We start from the raw sequence: 26807 nt of genomic DNA, 5'->3' as shown, positions 1-26807 counted from the left end.
GATCTAAATTCTAGGCATCATGGCTAGAGGAAACCAGACACTACTTATAACCTGCCCAATACCATCCCTACAGTGACGCACGGTGGTGGAGACAGGGAGACTGGTCAGGGTTGAGGGGAACCTGAATGGAGCAATGTACAGAAATATTCTTAATGAAAATCCAGAGTGCCCTGAACCTCAGACTGGGCCAAAGGTTCACCTTTCAAAAAGACAATGACCCTAAGCACACTGCCAAGACAACATAGGAGTGGCATAGGGACAACTCTATGAATGTCCTTTAGGGGCCCAGCCAGAGCCCTGACCTGAACCTAATCTAACATCTCTGGAGAGACCTAAAAATGGTTGTCCACCAACGGTCCCATCAAACCTGACAGAGCTTGAGAGTATCTGTAGAGAAGGATGGCAGAAAATCCCCAAATGCAAGTGTGCAAACTTAGTGGCATCATACCCACGTAGACTGGAGGCTGTAATCGCTGCCAAAGGTGCTTCAACTAAGTAGTGAACAAAAGGTCTGAATACTTATGTATAGTTTTTCCTTTTTAATAACTTAACAAAAAATTCTAACATTCTGTTTTCACTTTCTTAGGGTCCATTCACTTCTGCAAAATGGGTCCGCATCCGTTCCGCAATTTTGCGGAACAGGTGCGGACCCGTTCATTTTCGATGGGGCAGGAATGTGCTGTCCGCAATTGCGGACAAGAAAAGGCATTTTCTATGAGAGTGCCGGCAATGTGCGGTCCGCAAAATGTGGAAAGCACATTGCCGGTGTCTGTGTTTTGCGGATCCGCAAAACACATACGGACATATGGATGGACCCTTAATTATGGATTATTTAATGCAGGATGATGAGAGAAAACTTGAGTTTTTTTAATGTTAGCACAAGGCTACAACATTACAAAATGTGAAAAAAGGGAAAGGGTCTAAAGACTTTCCAAATACACTGTACGCCGATCAGCCATAACATTAAAACCCTCCCACTGGTTCACTGGTTGTCCTTCTTTGGACTGTTTTTGGTGGGCAACAACCACTGCACAATGGGAACACCCCACAAGACCCTTCATTCTGCCATCAGATTCTCATTAATGTTATAGCTGATCGGTCCATTCAACAGCACAGTGGGACAATCTAGTTTTCATATCTGAAGTGCCCACGATACTAGGGCACAGTATTGCAATGTATGGGCTCCGATGAGCCGAAGTTAGTGTTTCACAAAGTCGCTCATGACTTTGTTGAATAACTTCAGTAGTTCATTTTTAAAGTGGAAAACCACTTTAACACTTGAAACTGAACTCTGTTTTGGTTCTGAGGTACCCGAATTCGGTTTCAAGTGTTAAAGTGGTTTTCCACTTTAAAAATCAACTACCGAAGTTATTCAAGGAAGTCATGAGCGACTTTGTGAATAACTAACTTCGGCTCATCGGAGCCCATACATTCTTATACTGTGCTGAGACGAATCTCCGTACAGTATTATTCCGAAATTTTGAACGAAGCGACTTCGGATTAAGCATCCTCGCTTTGCTCAACTCTAAGGCTACTTTCACACTAGCGTTCATAGGTCCGTTCGTGAGCTCCGTTTGAAGGAGCTCACGAGCGGACCCGAACGCCTCCGTCCAGCCCTGATGCAGTCTGAATGGAGCGGATCCGCTCAGACTGCATCAGTCTGGTGGCGTTCAGCCTCCGCACGGACAGGCGGACAGCTGAACGCCGCTTGCAGCGTTCAGCTGGCCGTGCGGAGGCGTGCGGATCCGTTCAGACTTACAATGTAAGTCAATGGGAACGGATCCGCTTGAAGATGTCACCATATGGCTCAATCTTCAAGCGGATCCGTCCCCCATTGACTTTACATTGAAGGTCTGAACGGATCCGCTCAGGCATCTTGCGCACTTAGAAAATTTTCTAAGTTATTAATGCAGACGGATCCGTACTGAACGGAGCCTCCGTCTGCAGTGAAAGTAGCCTAATTATGACCATCCAGCTGTTTTCCCAGGCAATAATAGCTGATCACAAAGTCAGTAGGTAAAACTGTGATAAAACAGTGAAGATAAGCAGGATTATATAAAATAAGATCTGTTCATAGCAAAGTATGTGACAGCCAGGGGCGTAGCTATAGGGGGTGCATAGGTTGCAGTCGCTACCGGGCCCAAAGACCCTTCTGTCACATAAGACACTGGCATTATAAAGTGCATGCTGGTCAATTTACACCTCTGGCTGGAGGGAAGGGGTTAGGTCAAGAATTTGGCATGAGGGGGTGCCCTTTTAATGTTTGCCTCAGGCAGCAGGAAGGCTACGTGCTCCGCTGCCCCTTTCCAACAAGCACTGAGGGACGGGGGCCCAAGCTGAACTATTGCACCACGGCCCATGAGCTTTTAGCTACGCCCCTGGTGACAGCAGAAGCTGTAGATGTAGTAACTGGGGACACACTCTAACGTGATAGGGGCATTTTCACAGGAAGCCAGCTTACCTCTCCATGCATTTCCTGTAAGGGGGGGGGGGGGTGTTCTGCAGAAATGTCTGAAAACTAACACAAGTGAGAAGATGCACAGACTCCATGTAGGTGTTATACAGGTCTGATAGTGCTGCACAAGATAGGATAAGATAACCAACTGATCTCTGGCGCCGATAGCTGGGACCCCTACCAATTCTGGAGACTTGAGTCCAGTTTCCCCATCCTGATGGAGCAGCAGGTCGACCATAGGCCCTGCAGCTTCATTCATTCCCTATGGGACTGTGGGAGATAGCCAAGTACATTGTTTGGCTATTTCTGGTGGTCCCATAGAGAATGAATGGAGTGACAGGGTGCATGCTCAACCTGCTGCTTCATCGGGACTGGGTTCTCGTGGATCTGCAGGGGTCCCAGCAGTTGGACCCCCACCGATCAGATAGTTCTTCCCTATCCTGTGGATTGGGGAATATTTGAAAACTTGGCACAACCCCTTTAAGTTTATGAATCAAGGATTGAATGACCGTATAATTTGCCTTCTTCTACTATTTAAAATTTGTATTTTCAAACCATGGCTTTTATGATGAGATCTATGGACAACCTAATGTCTATAGAAGATCCATTGGTTCTCCAGTAATTTGTCAGAGTTGCCTATTCAAACTAGTTAACAGAGAAGGTCTCCTACTGAGGACCTCTTCTCTTGACCATAGTGGAGGGGCTACAAACTGCTTTTCCTGCTCTGGAAGACCTTCCCTGTCCTCCATAACACAGCCAGTTAATTTCTATGAATGGGAACTATGTAATACTGCATTTCTCCTGTGGTGGCACTGCAGGGAAACTGAACTGCCAATGATTACAGGTGATTGCTGGGGTCTCAGCAAGAGGGCACGTTTTTGATCCGTTTATTGTCAAGAGAACCTTCTAAGAAGCAGGCATTGCTTCAGTTGGAGTTTTAAAGATTCCTTCATTTGGAGGTTTAATGTCTAGCTGAAATCTTTGGTCAGATTTAGTGGACACATTTGACATAGATTAGGATTTTTGTAAAATTTCCTTGTGTAAGGATGCCTGGTGTAATAATAATAGACTATTTACTGTAAAAGCTATAGTTCACTATGTAGCCTGCAACTTATGAGGTAAGGATTCATGACACAGCAGCATATATCTCACTGACAAACAAAAGTGCAAATGGCCGATGCCTGGCAGTATTCTCTGGGTTTGAGGGTTTGGGATAAGTGCTGCAGGAGCCTCAGCTAGGATGATATGACGTCATTCTGTATGGATCTCTGTCATTGTAGTGTCTGTAAAATCTCAGAAGGGGGGGGGGTTCATCCGCCTCTTCTTAGTTCCAGAGCCACTCCTTATATGTGGAATTCCTTCCTTACAGTAATGCTTTCCATATGTGCCATTCCCAGTCCTGAACTTAGTGACATAAGAATGTGGGCTGTTCCATACTTCCCAGCTTCCTTACTACACAGCACAAAAGGGGGGGCTGCTGTGAAAACTTTTAGTTTGTACTTTATGTTACATTATAGTGAGAGAATTGTACACTTCTACCATTAATAATGTGATACCAGAGGGAATGCTTGAAAAAAAAAAGGTAAAACGTCCTGTTTATTGTGTATAGACAGTATTTTTACAAGGTAGAGTGCTTTATTGCAGCTACAGACTGTGGCTGAATATTTTCTATTAGGGATGCTGCAGGGCCAGATTTATCATTACACTTACATCTTACTCCCCTTTTACATATGTCCAAAGTCACTTTTGGCTAAATCAGATTTATTAATGGTCCTTTAATACTGTAATAAATGTGGTTTGACGGTAGCAGTTTATCCTTTAGTAAGCGGCTTTACAAAAGTCGCATAAGATAAGCATAGTCTTCACTGGAGTGAAATTGCGCAATTTTTTGTGACTTTTTAAATTGTTGCAATAGTAAATCTGTCTAGAGATTCATTTACATAAGAAAACCCGCCCACTTTCAGAAAACTGGCAAGCATAGCGCAGAACCAGTAAAAGTCACACATTTTTGCGCAGTTTTAGCAATTGCGCAAAAATTTGCAACTTTTGCACTCCATTATTTTGCCTTCAGTTAATTATAAATCTGGCCCTATAAGGACCTATTCCATATGTTATACAATGATGACAAACATTTGTCCTACACTTTTCTCACAGGGACTCATAGTGCAGGGATAGTGGAGACTCCCTGGGAAATCAGTGGCTGCTATATAGGTGCTGACCCTCAACACACACTAGGGTCAGATTTCCTGTTTGTATATTTTTGGAGTGTGTATGCAGATGTTGTGTCTGGTCGGATTCAAATCCAGGACTAGTGCCAACCACCGAGCCACCATGCTGAATATTGTAGACCTTAGACCAGGGCTTGACAAATTTAGGAGCCAGCTAAAAAAGTTAGGAGCCAGGCGGATCCGCATCATAAAGCCCCAGTAGATGCCCCCATAGTGCTCCCCCCCACTTCTCCATAGAGCCCCCCCATAATGCATGCCATTACATAGGGCCCCCAGTAGATGCCCCCATAGTGCTCCTTCCCCTCTTCTCCATAGTGCCCCCCATAATGTGCCAGTATATAGGGCCCCCATAGTGCTTCCCCTCTTCTCCATAGTGCCCCCCATATTGTGCCAGTATATAGGGCCCCCATAGTGCTTCCCCTCTTCATAGTGCCCCCCCATATTGTGCCAGTATATAGGCCCCCATAGTGCTTCCCCTCTTCTCCCTAGTGCCCCCCATATTGTGTCAGTCTATAGGGCCCCCATAGTGCTTCCCCTCTTCTCCATAGTGGCCCCCATAGTACTTCCCCTCTTCTACATAGTACCCCTCCAGTATATAGGGCCCCCACCCCCCTTCTTGCCACAGTATTCTATAAATAATAAAAACAATAAACTCATATACATAACTTATGCTGCTGTCAGTAATGCGATGCAGGCCTCTTCTGGCCTGTGTCCCGCACTGTACGGCTCAGGCGGCGCGATGATGTGCCTGCGGGCAAGGGAGACGCCTCTCCTCTGCTCCTCCGCACCATTCATCTGTATCACTGTCCTGAGGACGCAATACAGGAATATGGAGATGAGCACTTCCATAATGGAGGCGCTCATCTCCACTCCTGCTGCCTCCGGACAGAACGGGCCCCGCTCCGCACCCGTCGCCCATGCACCTTTTAAAACGGGCTGACAAATACCCAAGCGCCAGGACCAAATTTCTGATCGCCATGGCGACCTGGAGCCTTGAATTTGTCGAGCCCTGCCTTAGACGTCTGTCAGACCACTGCAGGAACCATAGACATTGCATTCCTTTGATTTATGTCCATGTATAAATTATTTCCAATGGATAGGCAGTGTTGAGCTTTAGTGGCACTAATTACAGAGAGATGGTGCTGGTCTCTAGAGGTGGAGCGGGGAGTATTGGGTAATCATTGTACTTTACAGTGGGTTGTGGGAGCTTTGTAGGCTTATCAGTCACACAGTATCTATATATAGCTATATAAATGGTTTTGGATTTCTAGTTCATGGTGACTGTCTATGGACATAAAGGTCCCATTTCAGGTTGTCATTGTTCGAACTCTGTGGAATGCAGATTTGTTCCCGGAGCTGTGAAGAAGAAGGTCAGTGGCATGAATGTATTTCCTGTCAGGCTTGCTAAAGACGTTACTGTTTCAGTCTCTGTTGGAATGAAGAGATCTGGAAGCCTTATTCACCGGGAACAAACAGACGTCTTTGTGTTAGTGAAGCTCCTAGGTGTGTGAGATCTTTCCTCAGGAGCCACTGGCTTCCTATGATAGTGATGGTAAATCATCACACATGATACAGAGCAGAAGCTCTTCCCTTTCCATCTTGTTTCCTGCCCATGAGTCACTGAGAGCTTTGTTTTAGTGGACTGGATTTCAGTACTTTGCATGTTTTTTTCCTCATAGATAAAGCAAAATTTGTATTATCCAATTTATGCTACTTTCACATTAGCGGCAGCCTTTTCCGGCGGGTGAACAGCCTGCCGGATCCGTGCTGCCGCTAGTGCACACGTGCCGCCGGAGGTCTGCTCCGGCCCCATTGACTATAATGGGGGCGGGCCGGAGGTCCGGCGGCAGCAAAGCAAACACGCCGAGAGGCGGATGGAATAAAACGACGACATTTGCATCTCTAAAGTCCATGGAATTCAAGTATAGTTGAGTCAGCTTTACATCATTTACTTTAGAAAAGGTAGAAATTCAACTGGATAGTCTTTTGTTTCCCCCACAAGAAGACATTAGGTCATTGGAAGATTTAGGCCTCTTTCAGACGGGCATTGCTGGAACATGAGTGATTTTTCCACGCGAGTGCAAAACATTGTAATGCGTTTTGCACGCGCGTGAGAAAAATCTGCATGTTTGGTACCCAAACCCGAACTTTTTCACAGAAGTTCGGGCTTGGGATCGGTGTTCTGTAGATTGTATTATTTTCCCTTATAACATGGTTATAAGGGAAAATAATAGCATTCTGAATACAGAATGCATAGTACAATAGCGCTGAAGGGGTTAAAAAATAATAAAAAATAATTTAACTCACCTTAATCCACTTGCTCGCGCAGCCCGGCATCTCTTCTGTCTTTCTTCTGTGCTGTGTGCAGGAAAAGGACCTGTGGTGACATCACTCCGGTCATCACATGATCTTTTACCATGGTGATGGATCATGTGATGACTGGAGTGATGTCACCACAGGTCCTTTTCCTGCACACAGCACAGAAGACAGACAGAAGAGAAGCCGGGCTGCGCGAGCAAGTGGATTAAGGTGAGTTAAATTATTATTATTATTATTTTAACCCCTTCACGGCTATTGTAATATGCATTCTGTATTCAGAATGCTATTATTTTCCCTTATACCCATGTTATAAGAAAAATAATAATGATCGGGGCCTCCACCCCAATCGTCTCCTAGCAACCGTGCGTGAAAATCGCACCGCATCCGCACTTCTATGGGGCCTGCGTTGCGTGGAAAACGCACAATATAGAGCATGCTGCGATATTTTACGCAACGCACAAGTGATGCGTGAAAATTACTGCTCATGTGCACAGCCCCATAGAAATAAATGGGTCCTGATTCAGTGCTGGTGCAATGCGTTTAACTCACGCATCGCATCCGTGCGTAATACTCGCCCGTGTGAAAGGGGCCTTAAAGGGGTTATCCCATGACTGATGTTAAAAATAAAAATTAAATATCATATAGGACATGGCAATTTCTAACAAAGCTAGAACCAGCCCTGTACCTCACATGGATCTAGAGAACTCCACATTCATTGTTCTGCTAGATTTATATCAAGCTGGCAGCTCTAGGGGAGTGTCTGTTCTGCTGCAGCTAAGGGGGCGTGCCCATGCTCTCCCTATCACAGCTAAGGGGGTGTGTCCATGGTCTCCCTATCACAGCTCAGGAGGCAGTTGAAGGATGACACTGAGCATGTGCGGCCTTCTCAGTGAGCAGGTCAAAGAAATAAAATAAAAAACTAACTGCAGGTGGCGCTATACAGATACATTTTATTGAATAGCTTAGTGGCTATGCTAACCAGGGCCTGGTTTGAAAACTGTAGAATATTTATTATGGGACAAACTGTTTAATTGAAATCAGTGGGATCAGTTGCGTCTGGTCTCCCCATCCCAGCATGCAGACTCTATAGACCTTATCACTATACACATCATTCATAAAATCTCACTCATTTACAAATGCATTGAAAACCTTTTTCCTTATTTGCTCCAGAAGTGATGCTTGTGTCTGCCTTTTTGCCATTTTTGTAGACATATTACATATGAAAAATTACAGGAAAACTATAAAATATAAAGGTATGGCCTCATAGAGCAGCTGCCTGCACTTCAGCAAGTCAAAACCACCTAGCAGCCAATGATCTCACAGTTTTATGGTAAACCATGGGTTGCTTTGGTGGGCTTGGCTTGGCCAATTGCAACCAGCCGTGCCGTATGCAGTACCCTTTACCTTGAAATATTTTTAGCTTTGAAATATGTACGTAATGTTTAATAATTATGTTTTTACTATAGGTTCACCAATCCAGTTTTGGAATGAGGACCCCGCAAAGCCCCTCAAATGACTATTCCCGAGAGGGAAGAAATGTAAGTTCTCTATAGATACATTTCTCAATATTAAGACCATTTTATTTATATGTATTGATTTCTGTATAATCATGAAACATTTGTTTTTTGAGCAGAGTGAAAATGTCCATCCATTAGCTCTGTCTGGTCATGTGGGGTTTGACAGTCTACCAGATCAGCTAGTTAATAAATCAGTCCATCAAGGCTTTTGCTTCAATATTCTATGTATAGGTAAGTCTATCTCTCCATCTACACATTAGACTAAAGTCAACCAAACCCTGGAGCGGCTACCCTGTAATGTGTCTTACCTGATCAGCTAACATTCTTTCAACAGATGATGGAGGAAAAAAGGATCGGTTATGTTAAAGGGAACCTGTCACCGGGATTTTGTGCATAGAGCTGAGGACATGGGTTGCTAGATGGCCGCTAGCACATCCGCAATATCCAGTCCCCATAGCTCTGTGTGCTTTTATTGTGTAAAAAAACGATTTGATGCATATGCAAATTAACCTGAGATGAGTCCTGTACGTGAGATGAGTCAGGGACGGATCCGGTCTGCGCATGCGCAGACCTTTAAAAATGTGAAAATAATAAATACCGGATCCGTTTTTCCCAATGACACCAGATCCGGTATTTCAATGCATTTGTCAGACTGATCTACAAATGATATTCGTTTGCATATGAATTTCCAGATCCGGCAGGCAGTTCCGGCGACGGAACTGCCTGCCGGATCCTCACAACGCAAGTGTGAAAGTACCTAACATTCAGAAAAGAAGTACATTTCTAGAAGTACTTGACTGCGACAAAATATCACTGCTGAAGAATATACTCCCCGGATGATCCCATGCTGACGTATAGGCTACACAGCAACCATAAAGTGCAGGCTATTTCAGAAAACCTCTTTAAATATGCCCATTAAGCTAGGTTTATTTTAGCACTTTATGCTGGGATCCAGAAATAACAAAGATACTTGGTGTACAGATATTTTACTACAATAGAATCTACAAAAAGAACACTAAAATATTTTCTATTGTTCCCCACAAGGCCTTATTCACACACTAGAAAAAAAAATGATGCCCCATGTAAATGACTGTATGCGGAACCATTCACTTTAATGGGGCTGTAGAAAATACAGAAGTTATTCCATGTGCATTCCGTTTCAGTTTGTCCGCATGGTCATTCCGCAAAAAAGTTGTGGATGTCCTATTATTGTCTGCAGATCACAGTCCGAGGCCCCATTCAAGTCAATGGGTCCGCAAAAAATACGGAACGCACACGTAACACATTCGTATGTCATCCTTTTTTTGCAGATCCATACTGTAGAAATGCTATGCCCAGCCCATATTGCTTATGTGTTTGGTCATTAATAGGTTACTGTTTCCGTATACGATCCGCAAAAAACGGATCAAATACGGAAACCATACGGATATGTTTTGTGCAATAACAATACGAAAGAGGACTTAAATCAGAGAGAAAAAAACTCAGATACGGAACAACGGATCAGTGAAAAACAGACCGCAAAACAAGAACAGTCGTGTGCATGAGCCCTTAGGGTGAATTCACACGTCCGTGGAACACGGTCCGTGAGATACCGGACTGACATCCTGCTTAGTGCAGGAGCGCACAGCGTCACTGGTATAGATCATACAAGTGTATTACTGTACTGCGGGGGCGGTACAAAGACCACGACGTCATAGCAACCAATGACGCTGTGCGCTCCTGCACTAAGCAGGATGCCAGTCCGGTATCTCACGGACCGTGTTCCACGGACGTGTGAATTCAGCCTTAAATCACGTGTAAAAACTGCCTACTGTACACAAGGGAGCACCAGTCCAGTTTTCAGTGCAGGTTTCTCCTTATACGCAAACAAGTAGAGACTTATCAGTGAAGCCAAGATGTGCCTGAACTCTTCTCCCCGTCCCTGGTTTACAAAGGCCGCAGCATTTCAGATAGCTCTCTATGGGATATTTAAAGGGGTATTCTCGGATTTCGATATTGATGGCCTGTCCTCAGGATAATCTATCAATATCAGATCGGTGGAGGGGGGGTCTGACATTTCACCTTCCTTCCACTCAGCAGACGTCGGTGCTGGAACTATATAGCTACGTCCATTGTGTAGTGGTAACTGCAGGGCTGCTCTCATTGAAGTGAATGGAAGCTACCAGATCAGTCCTGTACACAATGGACAGAGCTGTGTACTTCTAGCACCATCTTTTGGCGCAGCGCTACAAATAAACATCTGATTGATGGCGGTGCAAGGTGTTTGCCACCGATCTGCTACTGATGGCGTATTCTGAGGATAGGCTGTCAGTATCAAAATCCTGGAACAAATGCTGTCGCTGGCTCAGGCAACATGAACCTGATGAGAGGTTCCCATTAAAAGCCTGCATCTCAGTAAATATATAAATGATCAGATCCCTAGTCCCTATCCATTCTTGATATTTAGGATTATTCCATATTCGCTGTACATACTGTACTATTGATCTGCTGTGTTTTATTCTAGGGGAGACTGGAATAGGCAAATCCACACTGATAAACACCCTGTTCAATACTAATTTTGAAGAAAATGAATTCAGTCATTATGAGCCTTCCGTCAAATTAAAAGCACAAACTTACGACCTTCTAGAGAGCAATGTGCGCTTGAAGCTGACGATTGTGAATACAGTGGGCTTCGGGGACCAGATAAATAAAGAAGACAGGTTTGTGGGGCATTACTTGCCTTCTATACTCGTAGTGGGAAAATGGCATGAACGCAGATCTGCTAACATGTCCGCTTTACTGAATACATGCATGCCTATGAAATAGCAATGTTGGAGCATCAACTCTGTTTTTCATTATGCCATTCCTGGTAACAAAATGTATATCTGCACGTAACCATGGGGCATGTCACTACACTGGTATAGGCACACACGGCAGTCCTATTTGTCTGAATGGGGATCCCAAAAATCCATGTTCTTGCTGCTGAAACAACCTCATTCAGATTTCTGGGACAGATTGTCAGTTGCACAACTTTCAGCAGCGTAGGACCGTACTCCTAGAACACACTTCATTGACAATGGAACTGATAACACGCAGTCATCAATTTAGAGGAAAAACACAATGCAGAATTCTAAAAAAAAGATGCACCAGCATTGTTTTTTCATGGTGAAGATAACATTTACTAAAACACAGTTGAGCGGAATTATAGAAGAGCAGACAGGTCCTTTTTGAATAGTTTTCTGGTTTTATCATTGTATAATGTTTAGTTTTTAACTTTCTGATTGTATTGTGTGCACACTAGACAGGTGAATGACTGGCTTAGACTGGATACACCAGTATATGGATAGATATATGGAAAATATAAGGTCATCAATAGGATAGGTCATCAATATTAAGAACCTGGAAAACCCCTTTAAGGAGGTTTTCAGATAGGATAGGCCATCAATATCTGATCAGTGGGGGTCTGACAGATGTTTTGGTCGGGAAAGGCTTATTATGCCCCCAAATGAACCTGCACATCCTTCTCTATTCTACAGTCAGTTGTATGGTGAATAGATGCAGATAGCAGCACCCATTGGGCAGACTGGGGCCTCTTTAGTCATCTTTTGAGGTAGCCTTTTCTACTGCATTGTATTGTATAATTTTTTTTATTTTTTCCAGCTATATGCCCATCGTCGACTATATTGACACACAGTTTGAAGCCTATTTACAAGAAGAGTTAAAGATAAAGAGACTATTATACAGATACCATGACAGCCGAATTCATGTGTGCCTTTACTTCATCTCTCCCACTGGCCATTCCCTCAAATCTCTGGATCTTATAACCATGAAGAAGCTGGACAGCAAGGTACTATTACTTGATGATTATCACCTAGAATATTGAGATTTAGGCCAGACACAGACGAATGAGTTCAATGGAAGAAACATGCTGCGTGATTTCCCATTCTGACCTCTGCTTCTCTGACGGGATCATACGGCATTATAATAATTTATAATGCTGTGTGTACCTATCAGAGTTATATCTGCTGAATTACACTGACAGCATTATGTCAGAACAATTCAATAGATTTGAGGCCTGGCAGGAACACACAGCATTATAAAGCATTGTAATGCCGTGCGATCCTGTCAAAGAAGCAGAGGTCAGAAGGGGAACTCCCGCTTACCCGCACAGAGTGTTTCTTCCATTGAACTCGCTCGTCTGAGTCTGATCTAATACTTCATTGACCGATAAATATATTTGTAATAAAAGTGGGAAGCCAGGCATTTTGTTGGAGAATCCCACTGATTTAGACAGGCACCTCCAACTGGACCTCGTAAAACCCTTGGCCAAGGGCTGCCATTGGGTTTTGAGGATCTGACAGGATAGAATTTTTCATTTGAAGCAATTTGATAGAGTCAGAGATATGTGGTGCCAGAGGATCTTGCCAGTTCCCTGTCTGATTCCGCTGAAGAATCGGTCATGTGAATCCTCAATATTCATCCGCTGATGTCTCACTCTGCCCACCCTCTGTTGATGAACAGCTTTCTCCCTATACTGTGCATAGGAAGAAAGCTGCCTATTAGCAGCAAGGGGGTGCCGTCAGCTCATGAATCTCAAGGACTACAGATGACTGGGCTATGGCATAGGAAAAACAGTGATTATATGAAAACTACAGTAAGTGACACACAGCTATAATCAGGGCCTCAGAGAGGACAGCATACACCTGATGACAGCTTCCCTTTACATACAGTTGAAAGTCGAAAAATTTGAATATCGTGCAAAAATTCATTTATTTCAGTAATGCAACTTAAAATTAGAATATTGCGAAAAGGTTCAATATTCTAGGCTCAAAGTGTCACACTCTAGTCAGCTAATTAATCCATACCCCCTGAGCAAAGGGGACCTCAAAATTGTGACTTTGGGGTTTTATAAGCTGTAAGCCAAAATCATCCAAATTATAACAAAGGCTTGAAATATCTCGCTTTGCATGTAATGAGTCTATCTGATATATTAGTTTCTTCTTTTAAGTTGCATTACTGAAATAAATGAACTTTGCACGATATTCTAATTTTTCGCGTTTCACCTGTCATGCAGTGCAGCTTCTAGAACTGTGCGGTCACACATCTGTCAGTGAAAACATATGGAGCAAAGCAGGGAGGTGTTGCATTCTTTACACTGAATTTCCGTCCAGGTGTCTTTTATCTCACATGTGGAATGTGCTCTTTCTCAGGTGAACATCATACCTGTTATTGCTAAAGCAGACGTGATCTCAAAATCGGAACTACAGAAATTCAAAGCCAAGCTGATGGGCGAGTTGGTCAGCAATGGTGTGCAGATTTACCAGTTTCCAACTGATGATGAGACCATCAGCAAGCTGAATGCATCAATGAATGTAAGACCTCTGTCATGTCTTTTTGACTTTTTCTCCAGTCTTTGGCTGTATGGTATGTGTAAGAACAAGTCTCAGTATCTCACCCTTTAGCATACCTGAACAAGCAGAACTTTTCTCTGCTATTGTTCTATAAGATGCATGAGAACTTGAGATCGCTTCACATGTATGTTCATTTGCCAATTATGTATTTCTGCTTACTTCAGACACAGCTTCCTTTTGCAGTGGTGGGGAGCATGGAGGAAGTTAAGATTGGAAACAAAATGGTAAAGGCTCGGCAGTATCCGTGGGGTATTGTGCAAGGTAAAGAAATCCACCTTTTTATGTTTCATAGATAAAAAAAAACAACCTTTATTTTATATTAGTTTGGATGACACTGAATTAAATTGTATATTTGGGGATACCAGTGCACCCTGCTTTGCTACTGTTATAATGAACATGCTTTTACCTAGGGCAAAGTTTTCCATAGATTGAGTATAACTGGTTTCAGTTTGCAGAGTAAACCACGATTTCAGGCCAATTATTGGGAATACGAATGCTGGTTTCCGATAATTGGCTTGTATAATCGAGCTGCCAATGAATGAGCAAGCTGTATTTTGTTTGCTGATCATCTCGTTGTGTAATCAGGGATGTGCTGCTGATAATGAATAGAACAGAATAAGGGAGGAATGGTTATGGTAGCAATCGTTCCTCCCACATTCAGTATTTATTAGCCTGTGAAATCAGGCCGATGCAAATGAGCCCTGACGGATGTGTTATTTTACATAGGCGCTCACACATGCCCGAAGATCGGGCAGCGTAATACCTCCCTAATACCCATTAAATATCTTGTATAATTAAATGTCTGCAGCAAACAAATGACTTTCCTAGCAACACAATGGGGGTCATTTCTTATACTGAAATATGCCTAAATTAGGTGTATTTCAGGCACAGATGGCGCTTCTATCTGACACTTTGCCCCGCTCACACCTGTTTTAGGCGTAGAAAAAGGTCTAAATGTAAGACAGCTTGCTAGAACTGGCGCTTGACTCGCCGAAGTTATGGAGAGGCCTGCACCTCATAACTTCAGTGCATCCTCCGTCAGCTGTGGGGCTTTATTAAGACCAGCGTCTAAAACGCCCCGATGTCCTTTGGAAGGTTATGCAAAGTAAACAGCCTAGCAACACATTTACCACTGATATCAAGTGCAGTAAGTTTTGCCTTCATTGATATTTAACAGATGAGTAATGCCTTCTGCTTTTAATATAGTGTGGCCATAATCTGCCACTGAAATGCAACATGTACAGTATACCGTATTTTTCGCCCTATAAGACGCACCGGCCCATAAGACGCACCTAGGTTTTTGAGGAGGAAAATAAGAAAAATTTTTTTTTAACCAAAGGGTGTACTTTTGGTGGGTTTTGAACTAATTATTGTCTGTGGATGGCGCACTGTTATGGGGGATCTGTGGATGGTGAACTGTTATAGGGGATCTGTGGGTGGCGCACTGTTATGGGGATCTATGGGTGACGCACTGTTATGGGGGATCTGTGGGTGATACTTATGGGGGATCTGTGGGTGATACTTATGGGGGATCTGTGGGTGACACTTATGGAGGCTCTGTGGGTGGCTCTTATTGGGGTCTCTGGATGGCACTGTTATGGGGATCTGTGTATGACACATATATAGCATCTTATGCTATGTGTCATCCACAGATCCCCTCCATAACAGTGTCCCTGTAGTGACTGACCCTCAATACAGGGGGTGGGGGTCGCATCTGCTTTTATAATGACAGCGGGGCCCGTGCTGTGACTGTATTCTACTACACGGGCCCCGCTCACTTTATAATCATATCTGTAATAGTTAATTATGTATATAATTGCATAATCAGCGCCTGTATTACTTACAACTACAAGCGCTTGATAGGTAGCAGAGAGGAGGGAGGAGGCAGGCCAGGAGGACGGGCGCTGGCAGCGTGAGTCACTACGTCATGCGCCCACGCCGCCTGCTTCATTCATAAAGTGGGCGGCGCAGGCGCGTGACGTGGTGACTCACGCTGCCAGTGCCTGTCCTCCCGGCCTGCCTCCTCCGTCCTCTCTGCTACCTACCGAGCGCTTGTAGTTGTAAGTAATACAGGCGCTGATTTATGAAATTATATACATAATTAACTATTACAGATACGATTATACAGTGAGCGGGGCCCGTGTAGTAGAATACAGTCACTGCACGGGCCCCGCTGTCATTATAAAAGCAGATGCCAGCCCCTCCTCCCTCACAGCTGATACACCCGCGGCATTGCGGCGGGTGTATCATTAAAAATTCTTCCAAATCAGCAGCATTCGCCCCATAAGACGCACTGCTATTTTTCCCCCACTTTTGGGGGGGGGGTGCGTCTTATAGGGCGAAAAATACGGTACATTCTCTAGGGGCTATATTCACATAGGGCAGATTTGTGAAAATCAGTTTAATTGATCTTACTGAATGGAGATCTTTCTGCAAAAAAGTGTTGTGAATTCATCTGGCTGATAATTTTGTCTGTAATTTTCTCGCTAGTGGAAAACGAGAACCACTGTGATTTTGTAAAGTTGCGTGAAATGTTGATTTGCACTAATATGGAGGACTTGAGGGAACAGACTCACAGCAAGCATTATGAACTGTATCGCCGCTGCAAGATGGAGGAAATGGGATTTCAAGACATGGGTCCCGGAGATAAGCCAGTAAGGTAGGTGTTTGATTTAAAATGTTTTACTATGAAATTCTGTTGTGGTCATGCCTGTTAAGCTTATATTACACCTGCAGATTTTGTAGGTGATTGTCGGGAGGGAAGCGTTCTTTCCCGACAGTCACCTGCTTGTTAGAGGAGGAGACCACTGCTATTACATGCAGCGATCTCCTTTTCAGTATAAGGAGGAGCGATCACTAATGCCATCGCTCATCCCCATACTGAATCACTGTTTGCCGGCAGCAGATGTGATTACACAGCACCTTCTGTCACCGGCAAACAATAATTTTAAACTTCCTAAAAGATTACAATTACCTGATGAACGAGAGTTTGCTTGTTCATCGGGAAATTGGCGGAAGTGTTACACTGCCAGATCATCGCTAACGAGCGTTCCAGTGAACACTAGTTAGCGATTTTCTTCAGTATTATCTGCAGGTCTAATATAAGCTTAAATGTAGTATTTCTATTGCTTTGTTTTCTGGTTTGGTAATATGTGATATAAAGACAGCATTAGTCCTGTTTTTAACAAATCATCAAAAATAAAAAGAGCCAAAGTGTTCAGCTAAGAAATTCCACTTTTATACTTTAAACATCACTCGCAAGGATTACTGTGACACGGCCCTTTTATTAAGAAGATGTACTATGTATGACTAAAGACCACTCCCATACCTTGTAATACAGGTAATAAAGGTAATAAAATTCAGTTTATGCAGGTCATGATTGAGCATGTCAGAAATAAATGCACTAAATGCCTAATGGCAGTCTGCCTAGTTATCTGCAGAGTTATCTTCAGTGTTCTTGGATTGCTTTTGTGGAGCCTGAGGGGGTGTCAGCACGCTAATAATGACATCTCCACATTCTGCACAGTGGCTAATGGTGGATTTTGATGGGACTATTCTGCAGACGATCGTCGGGAAGAAAGTGTTCCTTCCTGACAGTCGGCTGCTCGATCAGTGAAGGAGACTGCTGCATTTATATGCAGCGATCTACTTCACAGCATGAGGATGAGGGATGGCTATTGCGATCCCTCGTCCTCATACAGAATCATGGTTTCTGAGCAGATCACTGTTTAGACCACATGATCTGCTGCCCAGAAACTATGATCGGTGGTGCCTGCATGAACGACAGGGTCACCCGATAAACAAGCGTTTTGTTCTTTCATCGGGTGAACGACGGCACATTTACACGGGCAGATTGTCTGGATAATCTGGACAATTATTGGATCATGTAAATGTAACTTAACGCCTTGTTAAGCCGACACATTGACATGTCCATGGTCGGCTATATACCTTCCTCTAATCTTATGTGGACTGGCATTGTATACCTTTGGTTTGGTTGTATTTTACATAAAATACTAATACTGGGGTGATCCAAGAATACAGCTTGGCATCTGTGGGCTGAGTAAAGGCCCCCATATACATATACACATCAGCTGAACTCGCCGAGAATGGTGGGTTTGGCCAACACTCTACAGGGAGAAAAGGATGGGGCCAAATGATTGTTTTCACCCCATCCTTTTGTTCTCCTGGGAGATGAGCTGCCCCCAGAAGTGACTGGCAGCGTCCTTGTCTGCTCTCTTCATAGAATACACGTTCAACAGAGCCGGACGTGTATGAGGTTGGTTGCTGGTAGAAAGTAGGGAGAAATAGCTGATTATTGAATGTGTATGGCCACATAAGATACCTGTCGGCCGAACACTCTTTCAGTCGACAGCTATCTCACCTACCGAACGTGCATGTGTTCTGAACAGGAAGAGGAGGAATAAGCTGCCGCCAGACTACTCCGATGAAAAAGATCAAGCATGCTGAAATCCAACAGTCCCATCCTCATCTCTTCCCATATCTGCCATCAGAGAATAGACAGGAGACCCCCGCATACTCATAAGATGGTCGGACCCTTTAATGTGTATGGTCAGCTTATGGCAAGCTGAATTCTAAGATTTACAGCAGTCTGTAGTCTGCAAGTATTGCAGATAGTCTGAAACATCGTAACTCTCAACCCAGCACTGTGTGCAAACTGCAACCCAACAACATTCACAAGACAGCAGTGGATGGAGAGTGACATCTTTTCATAAAAAAAAAAGCCAAAGTAGCCATGGCTTTCTCATTCTTGTGATCCGACACCACTAATCAGATATTGATTTCATAGATAATCAGAATACTGCCTGTGCTTTTGGTAGGAAAGCCCCTCCAGACTGAAGTTTATTTGAGGGCCAAATACCATGTTATGGAAAATCTGAAGATTAGCTTGTCTTGGAGGCCACATCCAATCTGTTAGCGTTTCCTATTGGAGCTATATTTCGAGCCCTCGCCCTGCACCTGTTGCCCGCACAGCTGTTTCTTACAGTGTTCAGTTGTATCAGCCCTGGCAGGAATGGAGGAATGCAGAAAATCTGCTGATGTCTCTCACTAAAGAGAGGAACAAATGCAAATAGATTAAAGGCCAAATTACCCTGGCACTTAGCTTGAATCAATGGGGAAAGAAAAGAAAAGAAAAGAGGAAGCAGATATAAAAAAAACTGAGATGCACAAATGAGATAATCCACGATACACATACTAAGATTAAAAGGACAAAAAAGACTATTCTGGTATACACCGGAGAGCCCCTCCGGTAGCCGTAACTTGACTCTGGTAGGCGCTACATCTGCATGTACACACAGCATTGTGCCTGGGTATCCAGTGAAGAGACTGGCACTTACTGGGGTGCCATAGCCTTCGTTTTGCGGACTGGTCTCAGGTGTTAGATGCCTATTAAATGCACTTTGGTGGCCTTTCCTTGTTTTATTGCCACATTTATCTGAAGATATGACATTGAGCTTTTTTAGGAGTTCTCCGGTTTTTTTTATGGTGCCCCTGTTTGTAAACGTTACTTTACTGAAGAATAAGGAGCTCTGGTTCTGATCCACAGTCTGACTAGCCAAGTCCTACAGCATCTGAACTCAGTCCCTCATGCACATCATGGCCGTTGCCGTTTTTGCGATCCACAAAACAACTATACTGGCGCGTGCATTCTGCGGAACAGAATGGCCGGCCCCTAACAGAACAGCCTTGTCTGTAAAAATTTCGTGGGGCCCAAAACAGACATACGGATGCGGACAGCTCACAGGTGTGCTGTACGCATCTTTTGCGGCCCCTTTGAAGTGAACAGGTCTGCATCGGATCTGCAAAAAATGCGGATCCAATGCGGACTTACTTCCAGCTGTCACAGCAGATCCCATAGGATTCAGGTAGTCAGACTGCGGGTTGTGTGATGTAATGGTGGACCTGAACTGAAGTTCATTACTCTGCAGGAAAGTGGGCAGTAAGGTGATGGACTGCCTTACCTTATCCCACAACCGTATGCTTATTCCAGAAGAGGATCAGTGGCTTGGCTTTAGAGGAGCCTGAAAGAGGGCCTAGTTCTTCTGACATGTGTTTTACACTTTCATGCTTGTATTCCCCAGAAAATAACAATTCTGGAGTATCTTTTTTTTTTTTTTAACTCTGCATTTTGCAGTTCCTCTGTTATTCCTCCTGAAACTTATAAATTGACAACATGGTGCTACCATTTCCTTGTCAGTAAGGCATGTCCCTGCCTAATCTGGTATCTAGCAGACTGTGTGGGGACACTTCATATTGACAAGAGGAATGGTACCACCCAGTTAGCAATTTATTCTGACAGTTCTGTTCAGGCTATCCTTTCTGGCTTATAGAGGGGGTTCCCCAATCAGAAACCCGTGTTCACAATTTTTCATATATGCTGTGTAGCGTGTCCTATTCAGTTTTGTTTTTATTATGTTTTTTTTCACATTAAAGAGCCTTCTTTTACACGACCCAAAAGGAGTGTGCGGTTCTAATAATTGGTTTGTGTATAAGGCCTCATGCACACGACCGTTGTGTGCATCCGTGGCCGTTGTGCCGTTTTCCGTTTTTTTTTCGCGGACCCATTGACTTTCAATGGGTCCGTGGAAAAATCGGAAAATGCACCGTTTGGCAGCCGCATCCGTGACCCGTTTTTCCTGGCCGTGAAAAAAATATGACCTGTCCTATTTTTTTTCACGGCCAACGGTTCACGGACCCATTCAAGTCAATGGGTCCGTGAAAAATCACGGATGCACACAAGATTGGCATCCGTGTCCGTGATCCGTGTCCGTTTTTTCCTATCATTTCAATGGCAAACTTGACTTAGATTTTTTTTTTCATTTTTCATGTCCGTGGATCCTCCAAAAAACAAGGAAGACCCACGGACGAAAAAACGGTCACGGATCACGGACCCCGTTTTTGCGGACCGTGAAAAAAAACTGTCGTGTGCATGAGGCCTAAGGCTCACTGATCAGCAGACAATCTTTTAAGCCGAGTGTCAGCTGCTGCTCGATAGCGGGCAGAATCCTGCTTGTGTAAAAGCACCCTTAGGCTAGAACGCCACAGCAACTTTTCTTTGGGTGATTGTCATGTTAAAATCAGGCTTAGGCCTCATGCACAGGACCACAGTTTTGGCGGCTCGGATGCAGACCTATTCACTTCATTGGGGTCGCAAAAGATGCGGACAGCACTCCGTGTGCTGTCCGCATCCATCGCACCGTTCCGTGGCCCCACAAAAAAAAATATAACGTCCTATTCTTGTCCGTTTTGCGGACAAGAATAGGCATGTCTACAATGGGCCGCCCGTTCCGTTGCGCAAATTGCGTAAGGCACACGGCCGTCTTCCGTTGTTTGCGAATCCGCGGTTTGCGGACCGCAAAAAACGGCACGGTCGAGTGCATGTAGCCTTAATGTCGGTGGTGGCAAAATTTGCAGTCAGATTTATTGCGTTTGTGCTACAGCTGTTTTCCCTATAGAGAAACACTGAGAATACATGACAGTCACACTAAAACATTTCTTAAAGGGCATCTATCACCACAATATTGGACATGAGTAATACTGCAGTCTGCAGATAAGTAGTCTAGATACCGATTTTTTATTTTCCCACTGCCCCCCCTTGCTGTTGGTATTTAAAGCTGCACTGATATACATGATCAAGATTGCTGTGCATGCGCACAGGAGTCCTCTCCATTATGTTTGCACGGCACAGTAGTCCTGTGTATTTCAGCACAGCTCGAGTGCTGACAGCAGGAGAACTGCGGAGCAGTAGAAAAATAAAAAATGGCGATCCGGACTCCTTATGTGCAGTACTACTCATGTATCACTACAGTATAATCCAAAATCAGGGTGACAGATTCCCTTTAATTTTCAATATGGCCACAACTTCCTGTCCCTGTGTTTTTGCCTAGGTGTGTATAGTAGCATTGTTATTATGATTCAGTCTTTGGATGTTTTACATGGTCTGTAATTGCTTTGTATTCTGAATATGTATGTGTTCCCTCCCTGTACATTTTTCTGATACCTCTTCTGTATAAGGAGAGAAGGTAGGTTATTGGTGGCTCACCTGGTCAGTACAATGTGTAGGTGCTCTGGTTCTGGACTGATTCACCCAATCAGGAGGAGGTTTATAACAATAAAAGTATATAGTGGAAAAACCGGCACTCTACATCTATCAATAATGCTAGGGAGGCAATATGTGGGATAGTAAAATATGTATTTATTTTTGTAAGGGTACGTTTTTTAGGAATGGGAAATAAAGAGGTAAAGGTTCTAAAAATGTGGAGGTCCAAAGGATGAGGTTCTCATAAATAAAAATAGCAATAAGAATGATGTTTTGCCATATACAGCGTTTGCAGATGCACAATACCAGAGATATGTCAAAAAATATACCAAAAAATAACAGGAGTAACAAAAAATAGCAGATATATGCAGAGTGGAGGTGTGGCACTGCAGTAATTATCTAATAGCGGTTTTCACCTTCCGTGGGTACAGTGAATGGTTGTGTCCATTTATTTGTATTCCATAAAAATTATCTATCTGTACCTACGGTCTTGGTCACATAGGAGGTATATAATATATGGATAGAGCGGTGAAAAAAATAGAAAGGATAAAAATATATAAAAAATGAAAAATGTAAAAATATAAAAATATGTAGTAGGTCAGTCGGGTGCTGTACTTAGTGTGGCGTCCCACACATTAAGGGAACTGCACCCTGACTGTTTACCTTTCTTTGCGAGGTGTCCTGGTTGTAGGAGCAGCCTTGCTGCGCTCTGCGGTGTTTGTTTTTCCCGGTCTTCTCGGCGTGCCACGTGGATATGACGTCACTTCTTCGGTGTCTCAAGTGTCTTAGCCGGACTTGGATTTAAGTTTTTTCGTTGGTGGTCTTTTCAATCCGGAGGATTCAGATGGGATTCGTTGCTCGGAAGCGCTTCCAAGGTGAGGTTATTGGCAGGTTTTTGACATATCTCTGGTATTGTGCATCTGCAAACGCTGTATATGGCAAAACATCATTCTTATTGCTATTTTTATTTATGAGAACCTCATCCTTTGGACCTCCACATTTTTAGAACCTTTACCTCTTTATTTCCCATTCCTAAAAAACGTACCCTTACAAAAATAAATACATATTTTACTATCCCACATATTGCCTCCCTAGCATTATTGATAGATGTAGAGTGCCGGTTTTTCCACTATATACTCTTCTGTATAAGGCAGCTTGTGTTTGGCACAGAGAACTCCTTTATGGATTGTGCCAGTAACGATGAACTATTTCACTGAAACATTACAAATCATCTCGGTCGTGAAATGTTTTCTAGCATAGTAAACCAAGTCTCTCATCTTATCTCCAAACCCGGCGGCTTCTAATAGAATGGTTTGATGAATTGAATCTCGGTGCTTGGGAAGCAAGAATCTAAGACACATGCATCATGCAGAATACTCTGAGAACATTACTCATCACTCCTATTCTGGGAGAGACGATAAATCCCGCTGCAGCCAGATTCGGGCCATAAACGTGTCGATCATGTTTTTACATGGTAGATTAGTAGAATCTATCTTTCTTATCGTCTTATGTTGCATGCATTGCCTGCTTGGCACAAATTGCTTTTGTATGAGTTTATTTATACTAGTCATTTTTACTAGTATAAATAGAACTCTATACACATTTACCATTCTCTCGCCATCATAGCAATGGTGCACTTGTGTGGCCTTTCGTCATGTTTCCTTCCAATTTGTTGATTTGGTGCATACAAGCCTGATGTCTGGGTTCCCCTACCTCACTTTTGCGGTCACTGTTGCCATCCATCCTTTATTGTCATGTCAGGTCCAGCATTCTGTGCTGATTATTCTATCAGTGTATCGTTATGTACCATGATGGCAGTTGCTGGGGAACATGAGGGGTGGGCATGACTGATCCTTATGTCTTATTCACACCTCAATGTTTTGCATGAGTGATTATTATCTAAAACCAGGAGCAGGTCAAAAGCAGAGAACCTATGCAAATCTTTCCATTATACCTTATCAATGTAGGCCCGGTCCTGTTTTTGTAAATCACTAACCAATGTCTGGCAATTGCATGTCTCCCCACATACATGCTGGACTGGGAAGGGGGGTTTGGACACACTGTGCCAACCAACCTGTTTCATTTTGGGCTAGTGATAACTAGGGATTCTGGCGGTTCCCTGGTATTCACCCTTTATCTTCTATATAGGGATCTAAACTTCCCTGCAGTGGAGCTACCAGGCCGCTACCTCTTAGTATAGTCCGGGTGTGGGAGACACCGGCCCTGGTAAGTGGCTCTGAGGGATCAGGCAATACACATAGGAAACAGGCAGAAGTCAGGCCTGGCAGAGTTTGTGGAAATCCGTGAAACAATCCGAAGGTCAGGGCACGCAGCACAGGATCAGTATGGTGAACAAGCACAGGTCAGGAATCAAGAATAGGACAGACAAACAGATCATAGCTCTTTCACAGGCTCCAGCAAGCTAAGAAAACCTAGTAAGATCTTTGCAGGCAAGCAAGTGAGATCAGCAGCACAGCTATATAGGAGAGATGAATAGCTCATTAGTGAAGTAGCTGAGCACAGGATCTCAAAGAGAATTAACCGTTACAGTGCTGCAGGGAAAAGTCTCTCTAATAGGCACAGGAATAGTCCTTGCAGCCTGGGACATAGAAATCTGACGGCTGGACAGAAACTTGATTAGTGATGCTGTATCTGTGCCACCCCGGATAGTGGGACAGTGGCGGGCACAGAGTGCCACCATGGGGGGGGGGGGTTGTTTGACTAGGTAGTGCAGTATGTGGGTATACTCGTCCTTCACCCTGCTCTCTGAAAGCCAGTCACATTTGTCGATAGGGACCTCACTGCTTTACTGTTTTGGTGTTAGGTTCCCTAGTACCTGGATTAGTGAGTGTGCAGCTCTCAGTACTGTTTGAACTCTCTTAGATGTCTGTTTAAAGTGTTGGTCTCTGGTGACAGATGCACTATGAACTAAACTTTTAAAGGGGTTGTCCCAATATTTAATCTTACACCCTGTCCAGGATAAGTAATAAGGTGTATAAGCAGTGGGGACTGACTTGTGGGACCCTTACTGATCACAAGAATGGGTGTCCCTTATCCACCTGTATGAATGGAGCAGTAGTTGGGCATGTACACAGCTATCTCCAGCACTCCCTTTGGAAATGAACGCAGCAGCAGTGCACATGATCAACCGCCACTCCATCATATAGGGACACACACAACCCACACTCTCCTGATTGAGAATAGGGAAGATGCTAAAATAATAAGCATAACTCCTTGAAATTGTCTGAACTGAAATGAGGTAGTTGGTGGATGTGATTATCTACACCCAGCTGTGAGAAGGGGCCACGGTGCTTGTGGGCCTCTTCATTGTTTACATCTGGCCAGTTACTTGCACACAGTATAAACACATAGTGCTGGGAACGTTGCAGTGAAGTAGCAATCTCCTGCACCACTACTAAGTAGACATTGTGTCGGTAGTTGACCCAATATGAACAATAAAGAGGCAGCAGCACTAACAGCGCCTTCAAACAGCGGATAAATGGAAGTGCCCAGTGCTGGAGCACCAACAATCTGATATAGATGGCTTTTCTTGAGGAAACCAGACAAAAACCCTTTTATCATAGGATGTAAGTAGAATTTGGTTTTAAGAGAAACAGGAATATTAGTTTAGTCATCAGTTTAGTCATCTATTTTGGTCATCTATTTAAACTTCATGAATTATGTCTTTTTTCAACCATATTAACTATATTTTAATATATTGTATATTTCTTTCTAAAATAATACTTCTATATGTGTTAAGGCCCTTTAATACAGACTGTTATGGCCGTCGGCGTGGAAAGACAGTGGCAACCAATGGATTTGATTTAGGGTTAAACCTAAGGGCATTATCCTGGCAATTCCCTTGTATTCACCCTTTTAAAGGGGTTGTCCCATGAGAATTATTCTACAGTTTTCAAACCAGCACCTGGATCTGAATATTTTTGTAATTGCATGTAATTAAAAAATTTAGTATAGCCACTGAGTTATTCAATTAAATGTATCTGTATAGCGCCACCTGCTGTTTGTTTCCTTTCTTATTTCTTTGACCTGCTCACTGAGAAGGCTGCACATGCTCAGTTTCATCCTATAGCTGGCTCCTGAGCTGTGATAGGGAGAGCATGGACACGCCCCTTAAAGAGGACCTTTCATCTGTTTTACTTATAAAAAAAACCTCCCTGGCTGTGACGCTCTCCGATCGCGGCACAGCCAGGGAGAAGGAGATGCCCATTGAGAAACCTTGGTGTCTCCTCCTCCCTGTTCCGATGCTCAGTATTTACATACTGAACGCGAAAACTTAAGGCGGACGCACCAGGGCGTTAGGGGCGATGTTAAAAAAAAATAAACAGATGAAAGGTCCTCTTTAACTGTAGCAGAAAAGACACTCCCCTTGAGTTGTCAGCTTAATATAAATCTGTGGAGATCTCTGGATCCATGTGAGTACAGGGATGATTCTAGCTTTGTTAGAACACAGCAGGCCACTCGCTACCTGTTTGATTAGTCTCTGTATGGTTGGCCCACAGGAGTCAAGAAACATCGGTTCTTAGCTTTGAAGGGACAGTCAAAACTGCTAGTTAGTAACAGGTTGAGATCAGGTTGGGGAGAGCTCGTGTGAATACATGAAGTAGAACCGAGGTCAGGGAAAGCAGCTCAGGGTCTGTACAGTAAATCAGACACAGGTCTGGTCAGACAGCGAAGGATCAGAGTCAGGAAACAGGCAGACAACAGTAACAACACCTTTACAAGGTACTAGCAAGCTAGGGACCTTATTTCTCGGGTGTCTGTGAAGGTTCTCATTTATCCAGGTCATGGTATATATCTGTAAAGAATAAATCAAGGAAA

At 43.7% G+C, this 26807-nt stretch overlaps 1 protein-coding gene across 1 annotated transcript in view; it reads left to right on the top strand.

The window, feature by feature from the left end:
• The window catches only part of LOC122930863 (septin-10-like), a 56978-nt gene that overhangs the window by 7310 nt on the left and 22861 nt on the right, over positions 1-26807 (top strand). Inside the window, exons 2-8 of the mRNA XM_044284531.1 lie at positions 8469-8540; positions 8636-8750; positions 11023-11218; positions 12159-12345; positions 13709-13870; positions 14074-14170; positions 16400-16568. Coding sequence (XP_044140466.1) covers positions 8469-8540; positions 8636-8750; positions 11023-11218; positions 12159-12345; positions 13709-13870; positions 14074-14170; positions 16400-16568 — 998 coding nt within the window. The remainder of the gene's footprint in view (positions 1-8468; positions 8541-8635; positions 8751-11022; positions 11219-12158; positions 12346-13708; positions 13871-14073; positions 14171-16399; positions 16569-26807) is intronic.

Source organism: Bufo gargarizans, chromosome 3 (genome assembly GCF_014858855.1).
Source record: "Bufo gargarizans isolate SCDJY-AF-19 chromosome 3, ASM1485885v1, whole genome shotgun sequence".
Lineage (NCBI taxonomy): Eukaryota > Metazoa > Chordata > Amphibia > Anura > Bufonidae > Bufo > Bufo gargarizans.
This window is presented reverse-complemented; position numbering and strand designations above follow the sequence as displayed.